We start from the raw sequence: 13,697 nt of genomic DNA, 5'->3' as shown, positions 1-13,697 counted from the left end.
AATTGGTGCAGCCAGTCTGGAAAGCAGTATGGAGATTCCCCGGAAAACTTGGAATGGAACCACCATTTGACCCAGCCATCCCATTCTATGGCTTATACCCAAAGGACTTAAATACAGCATACTACAGGGACACAGCCACACCAATGTTTATAGCAACATAATTCACAATAGCTAAATTGTGGAACCAACTCAGATGCCCCTCAATAGATGAATGGATAGGGAATCTTTGGTATATATACACAATGGATCATTACTCAGTATTAAAGAGAATAAAATCATGGCATTTGCAAGTAAATGGATGGAGTTGGAGAATATAATGCTAAGTAAGCCAATCCCCCAAAACAAAGACTGAATGTTTTCTTTGATATGAGGATGCTGACTCATAATGGCAATGGGAGTGGAGGGTGGGGCATGGGAGGAATGGAATGGAGGAACTTTAGATAGGGCAAAGGGGAGGGAGGGAAAAGGAGAGGGCAAGAGAGTAGGAATGATGGTGGAATGAGTTGGACATCATAACCCCAAGTACATGTATGAAGACACCAATGGTGTGAAAATACTTTGTGTACAATCAGTGACTTGAAAAACTGGGCTCTATATGTTTAATATGAAATAAATTGCATTCTTCCATTGTTTATAACAAATTAGAATAAATAAATTTTAAAAAGACCTCATGTGTAGGACAATATAAGAAAGCTTAGAGGTGAAATGATTGCATTATGAGAACCTTAACCTAATCAGTGTATTAATTCTCTGAAAGGGATTAACTGGGTGGCAATTGCAGGCAGGTAAGGTATGGCTAGACGAAGTTCATTACTGGGCATGTGCTTTTCGGATATATATTGTGTCCATGGTGAGGGGAACCCTCTCTGCTTATTGGTACCATATCCTCAGCTACTTTCCTCTGCCACACTCTTCTGCCTTGATGTTGTGCCTCTCCTACAGGTCAAAACAATGAAGTTATACCTGTGAATCCATGACCCCCAAATAAACTTTTCCTCCTCTAATTGTTCTTGTTAGGTTTTGTTCTTCTTAGTCACAGCAGTGAAAAAAACTGACTAAAACATCAGTATATCTTTTCAATTTTTTAATTTCTCTGACTGTATATGTATGCTATTTAATACATGTTAAATTTATAACCTGTTCTTTTACTGAAATTTCTTATCATTTGCAATTGTTTTTTTATTTATTCTTTCAAGTTTTTTTTTGCTATATAATCATACTGCAATTAGAGATAGTCTAATCTATTCCTTGATAATTCCTAGGACACAGCATATGATAACTTGTCTAATTGCATTTTCTAATACTTACAGAACAATATTAAAGGGTAGTGGGCATAGTGAAGCTCTTCTCTTAATCCTAATAGGAGAACTTCTAATGATTTTCCATTCAATAATATGCTAGCATTTGTCTGTATTCCAGAAAGCTATTTATTTTAAAAAATAAATATAGCTCATCCATGGCTATCCTTACAAGTGGCTACATGGTCAGTCACTTTGGTACAGATATCCTTTTCTGAGTGAGAGGAAAGTGCTATCACTTCCAGGCCAGGATGACTTGCCTTTGGGAATGACACAGAAATGGGATGAACTCTACCCTAAAGTCTGTGCTAGAAAAAGGGTTGAGAGGTGTGCCAGCAGAGTTTGGGTGTTGTTTCTATATTCAACATATGTGCAAAACCATACCAGATTTCTTTGAATGCCAACTATTTCCTTTAAAAAGTTCAAGTTAACTTACTCAAGATGCTAAAATATTTGTGTTCACAGAGGCAGTTATATTAACTGATGAAAAAGCCTTTCCAGCCAGCAAGCCTGCCCTGACCTTCATGAAGTTTCAAAGTTGATGTGCTCTTGAAAAGCTTGCCTCTTTCTGCTTGCTTTGTCCTGAGCCTAATCTACAGTCAGAACAAGTGTTTCCCTGTAAAAGACTTCCTTCTCCTCATTTGCTTTTTATTTCCCACAGTTGGGGCCATTTGTGAGTTCCTGAACTAACAAACAAAGCAAAGTAACTCTCAAAGATGTTGTGTTCAAAATGGTAATTGAAATGCCTAAAGAAGTACAATGGAATCAAAGCAGGAGGAAACCCGAATATAGGAAGTCTCCTCAGAGCTGGTTCAATGCTGCCCACCACAAACACTTTGGGTTCTGCAGGCTCCTCTAAGCTAAGTCTGGGTAGATGCCAAATCCTGCTTTACAAAGGCTCTTGGTATGAAGTGTCCACGGGGGCGAGTTGTGGAGTAAGAGCTCTGTCTTTTATTAGAGCCAATTAAGTTCTAAATTACTGAAATTCTGTTCTGCCTCTGCTGGTATTTCAAAACCATATTCAAAACATCCTATGGTTGTGATTTCAAGGTGAAGTCCCTTATATTCTCCCCAAGATCACAGGCTTTTTGTTTGAATGCACAAGTACAAAAACCATGTCAGCTCTGTACTCCTTTTACATTGTATAAATCTGTATCGTATTCATTTTATGGACTTCAATGTTCCTAGTTTATCAATGGGGAAAATGTTAAGGGATGTGCTCTAAGTCATGAGAGTAAGGCTAGACCCGAATTTAGTCCTACGGAGCCAATTCTATTCATTCCATCATATCATCTCCCTGTGCATCCAAGTGACATACACATCAAGAATAAATATATGTAACATGTATGTGAACCAATATGTGTTCAAATTTATGTTTTTTTTTTTTTTGCTATGGAGAAATCCTAGTTTAAAAATAGATAATGGACATGGCCATTCTCATTTCAGGAGCATTAATCATGAGATTATTTTAAATAGAAAATTCCCTGCTGCCTATGAAATTGGAATCCATTTTCAAAGATTGATTTTCTCCTGAGTTGTCAGGCACACAACTATTACATATACTGAGATTTTATCTTCTTCTTCTTTTTTTTTAATAGAGCACCTTATATTTTAAGAATCAGCTTGCTGCTTCACTTCATCTATATGCTGTACAGTTGTTTCAGCATTTCCTTAATCTAGACACACAAGGAAGGTTTGGACCACTGCTTTTTTCACCTGCTAAGTGGCAGATGACACTTAACTGGATGAAAGGTAGCCCTCCATGAAAGAGACGTCCCCAGGGAGGCTCTTGATCTAGGACTCATGGAACAAGCGTTAGCAAAAATGATTTACTCCCCCCCTCTTTTTATAAGCAGGTGTGGAGTGGAAGGAAGAGATAAGACGAAATCCGAATCTTCAAGGTAAAATCTGCTTTCTAAGGAACTCCAAGTACAGCAGCATAAACAGAAGTAATGGAAGCTTCAAAGGGTGGCAGTCAAAGATAACCTTAGAATGTAGGTCAAAGCCCTTCCAGCCCCAAGGAATGCTGACCTTTTGGAAGAACAGCTATGGCCAAACTCATTTAAGTGCCTCTATGGGTTCAAGAAATTTTGGAGATTATTGGAAAGAGATTTTTCACATTAGGTGTGGCTGCAGAATATAAAAACACAAGAAGGTTTTACCATCTTTACAAATCCAAAGCATGATTTGAATAAGAAAAGCATATTAAAAATCACAAAGTTACACATCCTAAGTCCCTGAATCAAATCAATGTAACTTTGAGATTATTATTTGGCCATGACTATCTCTGCTGTCTTTGATGAATAATAATAAAAGTCACACACATAATTTATAGTTATCAGGTATGTTATTCCAATTTTAAGTTGAAAACCAGATTGCATTAATAAAGTCTGTATGTGTTCAGTACATCATAGAGTCCAAGAACATTTTCATAATATCTTTTTCAATTCTTACTATAGCCCATGATACATGTAAGGTCTGATCACTATAAGGAAGAAAAAAAAAATTAGCCTTAGAGAATAAGCTACCTCCTTTGATAACACAGAAATTGGGCAAGTACTGACTTGAACTTGGGCCACCTGACCCTGAGTCAGTGCTCCTTCCTTTAGACCAGATGATTTTCCTGGTGAATCAACTTGTATACTTTGCAGGTATATACAGATGTGTAGGGGATGTATTTATAGAGAGATATACCTGGAATAATATGTGATTTTGAGAAGCAAGAACAGTGTCTGTACTTGTGCACACCTAGGCAGGCTACCTAAATGTTCTGAGCCTCAGTTTATCATTGTAAACTGAGTGTAATGATAAAACCTGACTTAACTACCCCAGGGCTGCTGGGAAATGAAACTTAAAAACAAATCTTATAATTTAAGTCTTATTATGCAAATATCAGCTATTATATATTACTGATTTTTATGCACTGACCCTTTAGAAGTGCCATGTTGTATATTCATTTAAATTTGTTGCAAAGATGTGGTGGCTCATTTTTATGGTTTGGATGTGAGGTGTCCCCCAAAAGCTCACGTGTGAGACAGTGAGAGGGGGTTCAGAGGGGAAATGACTGGGTTGTGAGAGCCTTAACCCAATCAGTGAATTAATCACCTGATAGGGATTAATTGAATGGTAACTGAAGTAGTAGGGTGTGGCTGGAGGAGGGGGGAATTGGAGTGTGACTTTGGGGTATATATTTGTATCTGAGGAGTGGAGTCTCTCTCTCTCTCTCTCTCTCTCTGCTTGTTGATCATCATGTGAGTTGCTTCTTTCTGCCATATTCTTCTGCCATGATATCCTGCCTCACCTTGAGGCCCTAGGAATGGAGTATGCTGTGTATGGATTGAGACCTCTGATACCATGAACCCCCAAATAAACTTTTCCTCCTCTAAATTTTTTATGGCCAGATCTTTTACTTACAGCAGCAAAAAAATTGACTGAAACACTCATATTGGCTTGGCAGTCTCATCCCTGGTAACATATCTCTGGGGTGCATAAACTCAGTGGGTTGAAGTGAGGGTTATGAGGAAGTGGTATTTTGCTCTCTTCCCAGGATGCATGACTGGCAATGAAATACCCTCATGGCCACAGGTGGTATCATGTTTCCCATGAGGCTATCTTTAAAATGTGTTCCTCTAATATGCCTTTCTTAGAACAGATATCAGAGATTTAATCTTGCCTTTGAGAGACAACATCGTAGTGGTTAAGAGAGCAGGTTCAGGAAACTTACTGACTGGGTAGATTGCTCATCATCTACTCAGGTTATTTAACTTTGCTTTGTCTCTATTTCCCTAACGATAAAATGGGTGACAACAGTGGAATAGACATCTATTTCCACATAAACTGTCACCACAAATTTAGAAATTTAAAACAACATGCATTATTATTACTCAGGTCTTGCAGGCCTGAATTCAAGGCCCAAATCAAGGGTTGATACAAATGTGCTCCTTGCTAGAACTGCTTAAAAATTAGTCTATTCCAAATTCACTCAGGTTATTGATCAAATATAGTGTCTTGTGTTCTAGGACTGGTGTCACTCTTTCTTCGCTTGCTGTCAGCTGAGAACCTTTTCCAATTCTGTAAGGTTGCCTGTACTCCTTGTCTGTTACCTCTCTATGTTTGAGCTAGTAATGATGTCTCAAATCCTTTTCACACTTAGAATCTCTACTCTGGCTTTACCACCTCTTTTCTGTGATTTGATTGGGCCTCCTTGGATACTCCGGTATCCTCTCCCTATCTTAAGATCTGTAACCTTGATTAACCTTCAAAGGCCCCCTTGCCATGAAATATAGCACATCAAAATCCTAAAGATTATGATGTGGACATCTCTGGAGAAGAGGAGGGTCATTCTCCTTGTAACAAAAGTAGCTGCCTCATGAAGTAATTTTGAGACTGAAATCAGTTTCCATCTTTGACTAGTGGAAACCAATTCAAGTTGCCTTTTGTCACTTTCAATATCACTCCACTAGGCTTTTCTGGCATAAAAAGCAGTCTGCCCCACACTCCTGCTTTAAACCTGGAATTTGCTATTTCTACAAGAAATCCTGGTTCCTCTCCAGGTAAATGAAATGTAAAGAGCACCATCTGGGAACTAGGATAGAATTCCTCTTAAATTTTGTAGTGTTCCTTTGTGTTTGGTGGGGTGGTAATCTCACCTCCTCTGGCCTTTCATTATCTCTGCTCTTTATGGGCCCTGATTCCACTTGACTGCCCACTCCTCACCTGTCTAGAATAGCCAGTGCCCCTGTGATTCCTCATCTCATCTCTAACCAGATGCACAGACAGTACTGCCTCCCTCAACCCTTTGACCTGTTCTAAGCCAGACACCCCACATTTCCAGGCCTCCATGACATCAACATGGGGTCCACTTTTATTCTATGTTATATTTTAAAGTATAATAATGTCTTTCACAAAAATTCTTTAAAACCTGTTTTATGCATAAGACTTTGTGTTGCCAGGAGGTTTCTGTAAATGCTTTTTCTGAAACTTGAAATCCATAATTTTTATATTCTGTACTCACACTAGGCAATCTTGGTGAGGTATTTATTTGTCATCAGATATTGTATTCTGAGGCACAAGAATCCTGAGAGAATTGGGAGAACAGGAAGAAACTGAAGATGAAGGAAAGGTTCTCAAGTAGACACCAAATCCCTCAGGCTCTGAGTTACTGGACATTTGTGAAGTAAAATTAAGCATGTTGTTTATGGCTGTTTTGAAGCGTAGATCACACTATATTGTATCATCCCAAAAGAAAAAGAAGATATCCCAAAAAGTTACTGAACAAGTGGTTTGGACTCCAAAACATATACTTAGTTAAGTGGAGAAGGTTCTCTGCTTGATGGTGGAATCATTAAATTGCCCAGGGTCATTCATTGGAAGATGTATTAATGGTTTCTAGAAGAAATTTAGAATGCCTTTGTCAAAATGTCCTTGACATCAATGGTATTGCCTAATTCAGAGCCTCATGCTTGTCACCACAGCCGGGAAGCCCTGGTCAATGTGAGAGAGGCCTCGATTAGCAGAGGCTTGGAAGGTGGTTTTCTGATGACAATAACATAATGATGACTCAAAAGTTTATATTTTAGAAACTATTAGTTCTTACTTAAGAAGGTAATGCTTCTAGAAATTGACTGAGATACTTTTGCCAAGAAATCTCTCGATACTCTTTATTAACCTCCTTAGCTTGGCCCTACCAAGGGGGACTTGCAAGTTCATCCTAATTTTCCAATTCCTTTGAAAAGGCTAACTATATGTTAGTCTGGAATAAAATCAACAAAATGGGACTCAAATAATGGGTGCTTTCAAAGTCTTGCAATATATGCTTCATGTTTAAATGAATGCATATGAGACATCTACATTTAAAACTCTACATCACTAGCTGCTACAGCGGCGCACACCTCTAGTCGTAGCTACTTGGGAGGCTGAGGTGAGGGTCATCTGAGCCCAGGAGTTCAAGACCAGCCTAGGCAATGAAGTGAGACCTCATTTCAAAATAAACAAATTAATTGGTAAATTAAATTTAAAAAGTACATTTTAAAAATTAAAACAACAACAACAACTGTATCATTTTGATCTCAGACACCAAGTACAGCTGCAAGCATATGTATGAACTTAAGAAGTACTTGTGGAACAACTGCTGTTAAGTGATTTCTCATCTGGTCCTAATGGAATTTTAAAATAAAAGTTTTGTTAAATTTTTTTCTTCTTTCTTTCTTTCTTTTTTTTTTTGTTGTTAACATTAGTCAGTTGTATGCTTCTGAGATACAGACTACATTCCTACAGAGCCTGCTGATGTGTCATGTCTACAGTTCATTCACTTACACTAAAATTACTTAATGAATATCTATAACATTCTGGGCACACTGAATATCATTTATTTCAACCAGTATAAAACAACAGAGAAAATTCTGGAAATGAATATGATTTTATGCTTGATTTGTATTTTACTCAAATATATCTTGGATTTTTAAGGGGCAATAAAAAGTTAAGGTTGGATATGCTGAGAAGTAGCTAATTTTAAAAATCTAATTTAAATTTACAAAATGAATTAGCACTAAAGATGTAGCAATTCTGCAGGTGAGTTATTCTATGTTAGTCTTCAGGGCAGGAAATAAGACTGTGTTTTCTGTGGGATCACCTTTGTATAGATCTAGATTAAATCTTGAAAATACCCTGGGGCAGGATGGTTGGTAGGAAGACCATATAAGTTATTGTCCCAATGGGGGCAATTTTGAGAGTGAATGGGGTATTATTGAAGATTATGCCAGTGCAACAGGGGCAGATGGCATTCTTTAAGGTAAACGGGGTCATATGATCATCCCAGGTACAAGGAAGTAACATAGGTTGGAGGATGTGAAACTGTCACACACTGGCTTTCTCAACATGTGCAAGTCACACCCCTGTTCTGGGTATATTCAAATGAAAAGTAAAGAGATTGTTCTAAAATGAATTCTGCTGCTTCCTTCAAATTCTACCATTCTACAATTACTAACAAACTTAAAGGAAAGAGTCTCATAATATTTTCAAAACAGCTTCCGATTGCAATGCAGTTGGCTAGACATGAACATGAAATTCTCTCTCCCCCTTTTATCAGTGTGTACTTATAAAAGCTTATGTAACATTTAAAATAAATTAATGCTTGCTTCCAGGTTAACAAAAATTTCAACCTCAGTACCTGAAGCATTGTGTTGAGAAAGTTCCTGAGGATACATCTGGTCTCAGGAGGGGAAAAGGCTTTGATCAATTAATGATGTCTTTTGGACGATGGGAACAGCAGAAAGAAGCAGAGAGAAAGACAGGGGTTTACAGCATAGGCATGTGTTCCAGACCTCTACCATAAGTGTGCTAGATCTCTGGTGCTAAAAATAAAACAAAACATATTTATCTCAAATTGTCTGATGTTGATGTCCAGCATTGTGTTAGTCATATTTAGGAAGAGGTACTGAACCATATGAGAAGCCTGGAGATTTTTCACTTCTGACTTTCAATGCCCTTTAACACGGACTCAAGAAGCAGAGTATAAGAAGCAGTCCCCACCTTTGACTGCACGCTGGAATCAATAGAATCCCTGGAGATGGGTCCCAGACATCATTGTTTTCACTTCACATGGACAACCAGGGGATCCTACTATGTAGCCAGGAGAAAGATCACTGGCACAGATGTTAGAAGCAGGAGAATGGGATACCTAGGTTCCAGACCTTGTTCTTTATTAGGGCCATGTGACCTTGCACAGATAATGTATATTTTAGTAAGTTCTATATTTCTGTGTCCAAATAACCTGACAAGAACAACTCAGAGGAGGAAGTTTATTTTGCCTCAGGGTTTCAGAGGTTCAGTCCATGGTTGACTGACTCCATAATCCTGGGTCTGAGTAAGGCAGAACATCTTGGTAGAAGGTCATGGCAAAGGAAAGCAGCTCAGGACATGGCAACCAGGAAGCAGAGAGAGTGCTCTGCCCATCAGGGAGAAAGTATAAACCCCAAAAGCACACCCACAGTGACCTGCTTCTTCCAACCACACCCTACCTGCCTCCAGTTACTCTATTCAAGTTAATCTACTCAAGTTAACTAATCCACCAAATAGGTTCCAGCTCTCATAATCTAATCATTTCACCTCTGAACATTCTTGCATTGGCTCACATATGGGCTTTTGGGGAATACCACATACCCAAACCATAACAACATCAATCTCTATAAGGTGAAATTTGGACTTTTAGATATTCTCTAGCTTTAACTTTTGTGACTGAAAAAATAAGGAGGTGAAGAATCTCATGGAGTGTTAATGCAGACATCATAGATAAACTCATCTTTGCAAATTCAAGGAAAATTAATTTGCTGTCAAAGAGATAAACTTTCAGTAACTGATAAGGAAACAAATATGTCTCATTCTTTCATGCATGAACAATCATAATTTCTTTAAAAAGGCAGTTAAGTGATATAATGTCATTGACAGAGCCCTTTGTTTTTAGTTTGTTCTTGAAAATGATTTTTTTTGAACACTAGAAATCTGTGGACATAATTTACTACTTCCCAGACACGTTTTTCATTGCTTGCAATTTTTACTTTGGCAGGTCTTTCTGCATTCCTGCTATTCAGTAACTTAATCTTACCTGAGTGACAGCAACATTTGTCCCATCGGTGACTTCCACACTCATGTTATAGATGGACCTCTGTTCTGCATCCAAAGGTTTTGCAATGACAATTGTCCCAACACCCTTCTCTGCATCAAAAGAGCTGTCAAAATTCCCTCCTGATGATTTCACAGAAACAGTATGAAATTAGCACATCTAAGAAATTATTATATGAATTAAAGCATAAAACTTTAAAGGAGCTCTTACATAGAAATACTTTCTGACAGGCATCCATGTAGCTTAATTTTGTACATCTTAAAAGGGACCTCTTTATTTCTAACTTAATTTATATTTCAAAATACAGCCTCTATAATATATAACAAATGTTACCAAAAAAAGAATGTATTGCAAAGAAAAACCTCAGCAGTAATGTTAGAGTAGTGAAGCATAAATTGACTCCATAAAATATTTAGAAAGCTAATGTCCCTTAACCCCTTGTGGCGTCTGTGCTAAGAATTTGAAGATGCTTTGCTTTTTCCAAAATAGACTAAGTTATAAGTAAATGAATAGTTCAAATATTATTAATAAAAAAGAGTAGACATTTTAAAATCTGTTCTGGTATTGATGGTAAACATTTGGCTGGTCGAGTTCAGATTCCCTCAATTAAAGGTCAGAAACAAAATTATGAATATTGGGAAAAAAGGGAAAGCAAAAAAAATTGAATTTCATATAAAAAGTTTTTTATCTGAAACATGGAATAATTATAGAAACACTTGTTTTGCCTTTTCAACAGTGGGAATAAATTTTCTCCTAAAAATGTAAAAAGTTTATTAAAGAGTCACAGAATGAAATTGGGAAAAAAGTAAAGGAAAACATCAAGTTATATAATACCAACTGGAAAATAATTTGTATGAAAGTTTAGAAAACTACGTAGTCCCCCCTGGGTCAGGCAAAAGTCATATAGCCTGTGGTCAGTATACATAAGACAACCATGGTGTTGTTGAAATTACTGGTGAAGTTTCTATCTCTGTGAACCAAAGTGTGTTTTATGATCTTCTCAAAATGAAGGTTTTTTTGGGGGGAGAGAATATATGGTAAAAAAATTATGCAATGATTTCAATTAAACATCAGCATATTACTCTGTTTTAGTATGAAATTTCATGTGTCAGTTAATTTTATTCTTGAACAATACTTTTATTTAACTCCTTCACATAGTGCAATGTATTTATTGAATTCCATATCTTAGAAAAATAACCTTTGCTTTTCTTACATTATATATCCTCTGTATTTTATTTTGCTGAAAAATGAACAATGCATTTCTATATTACAATTATGAATGGGCAGCTTAGTTAAAGGACATGCAGATTTTACCTGAATTTGATGTATAGTGGCTCATAATAAATATTATGTTTTTTTTTTATAAAAACATGGTCATACATATTGCAAATGCCTATTGCTTGCAGCTGTCATATAAACTTAAGATTATTTAATTGCTAGAGAGAATATAATTGCCCTTGACATTTAATTAAAGTTATGGAGATACAGAAATACCAGAAAATTGCTCAGAGATGATATACTTTTTGAAAATTTTCATCTAAAAAGAGATTCATCTTCCAATTAATATATTTAATTGATTTGCTGAGAAGCACTAAATGTTAACTAAAAAAATAAAATCATTTGAAGGATAGGATAAGGACAGAGGGGTACAGTCTAGGCTGAAAAGGAAGCCAGCCTTAGGTCACTACTTCTCATTCAAAGAGGATGTGTCATGTCGATAAGCACATGAAATAAAATGCAAGCTGACTCAAGTAGCTGGTGTAACTATCTTAATGAACAAAGAAAGAAAAATTACTTGCTTTTGAGTGGTACACTCTGAGACAACTTTGCCATAGAAACTATCAAAGAAAAGATATGGTATCACTCCCTAAGACTTGTGAGAAAGACAGGGATGCCACTTCTCCAGTTGTTTCTGGTGGGCATTAAATAAAACTTAAATTATCTTTGTGATGTTTTCTTTCTCTAACCTGTTTACATTCTTAAGTGTAAAGACTCTGATTTGGTGGGCGTGGTTGGGGCATCCTCCAATGTTGATTATTTCAGAAAGTAAAAATTTGTAGGTCAAAACAAAACTGAAATGCAAGTTATAAAACTTCAGTTTTCTCCAAATGAAAATAATATTTAGAGAATATGGAAGCTAAGTCTTTAAGCTTCAGTTACTGGTTAAATGGGGCAATTCTGTATGCTCTTGCTTATGTTTTTCTCAGAGCCATATACAAATATACATAATCAGTCTATATGTTCAGTGGTGTAAAATTGACATATTTTACTCATGTCATATAGATTGTATGCTTTTTCCTAGTTTTTTTGGTATTAAGTAATACTTTTGGCATCATTTTATGACATCTTTTTTTTATAGTTCTGTCTCTTCCTCTGTGTGCATGTTTGTGTATATGTCCTTCATCCACCTTACTCTTTCAAAACTCCAGACCAGAAACCTCTTAAAGGTATGAGAGGTAGATTATTAGAAAAGCAGGGTATAGGGTGATTAAGAGAGATGCTACTGGGCTGGGGTTGTGGCTCAGTGGTAGAGCACTCACCAGGTATGTGTGAGGCACTAGGTTCTAGTCTCAGCACTGCATATACCTAAATAAGTAAAATAAAGGTATTGTGTCCATCTATAACTAAATATATATATATATATATAGAGAGAGAGAGAGAGATGCTATTGAATACTTTTCAGTCTACCAATAAGTCCAGAAATCTCTGATACTCATTTCCAGGACATTTGTTCCTAGTTAAGACAAGATTTCATATAAAACAAAATCCTCCTTGAGTTTTCAAATGAATTTCTGACAAGGGACACAGAATCTCGACCAGCAGTTCACCATCAAACCTCACGCACTTTAATAACCTACACTTAAGCGTCCCATTTCATAAATGACTCCATGTCTCTCCCCCAGGTCTCATTTTTCAGGCTTCCTTTTAGCCTGAAAGGTGATTCCATTTTTGTTGGAAACCATGTCCAAATCACCCAGGGTGAGAATATCAAATGCAAGGAGTCCATTTTCACTAGCAGCATTCCATTTAAACAATGTGTGCTTCCTCAGAGCCAGTAACAGAACATGCAAAGCCAAAGTGTGTTCAGTGCAATAGCGTGAGGCTAAATAAAAGGTGGGGACGGGAGGACACTGCCCAGCTGGTCTGAGTTTCAACAAAGTGGGAAATCAGAAACGTCACAGCCTGAGCAGTTGCTGCAGGGGTGTGCGGCAGAGATGGTTAAAAGCAAGGTTGTGAACAGCCCACATAACAGATAATTCACATTAGGGACATTTCTCTTTGACCATTTTTGGTCAAGACAGGTGTAATAGAGTAAACAAAGAGCAGAAGAGATGCATTGGATTTCTGCTGGATCTAAAAGTTAAACACAGCAAGTAGGAATGTCCTAGAAAAGGCTTTAAAAATAGGACATGAATGAAAATATTTGAAGCCAGCAGCTACTGCTTGAATGTGCTGTGTAGCCGGGCACTGGACCAAGTCAGAGTCTAGTTTTACTTTAAAGATGGGTACAGAACACCACTGTTTCTCTTTGTGGAGAATATCACAGTTTCTCCTGTGGAGAAGCTTCTAGGTCCCTCCTCCCATTCTTCTGCACATGTAATTGTAAATTTCCAACCAAATCTAGTTAGTGTCCAAGAGGGAAGTGTTATGTGAGAAACTTCCAAAACACTGAGCAGCTGAACCTTAATGAATTAAGGGAGTCATGCACAAGCTGTTCATTCAAGTTCAGCACATACACCGAACTTTAGGAAAAATATGACATACCAATTACAATGTGA

At 37.1% G+C, this 13,697-nt stretch overlaps 1 protein-coding gene across 4 annotated transcripts in view; it reads right to left on the bottom strand.

The window, feature by feature from the left end:
- The window catches only part of Fat3 (FAT atypical cadherin 3), a 600,104-nt gene that overhangs the window by 102,896 nt on the left and 483,511 nt on the right, over positions 1 to 13,697 (bottom strand). For all 4 annotated transcript variants that reach the window (XM_078046859.1, XM_021734487.3, XM_040285086.2 and 1 more), the window contains one exon: positions 9,901 to 10,040. In XM_078046859.1, the coding sequence (XP_077902985.1) occupies positions 9,901 to 10,040 (140 nt within the window). The remainder of the gene's footprint in view (positions 1 to 9,900; positions 10,041 to 13,697) is intronic.

The sequence above is a fragment of the Ictidomys tridecemlineatus genome, chromosome 4, assembly GCF_052094955.1.
Source record: "Ictidomys tridecemlineatus isolate mIctTri1 chromosome 4, mIctTri1.hap1, whole genome shotgun sequence".
Taxonomy (NCBI): domain Eukaryota; kingdom Metazoa; phylum Chordata; class Mammalia; order Rodentia; family Sciuridae; genus Ictidomys; species Ictidomys tridecemlineatus.
The sequence above is the reverse complement of the archived record's forward strand: the minus strand, read 5'-3'. Positions and strand labels throughout refer to the sequence as shown.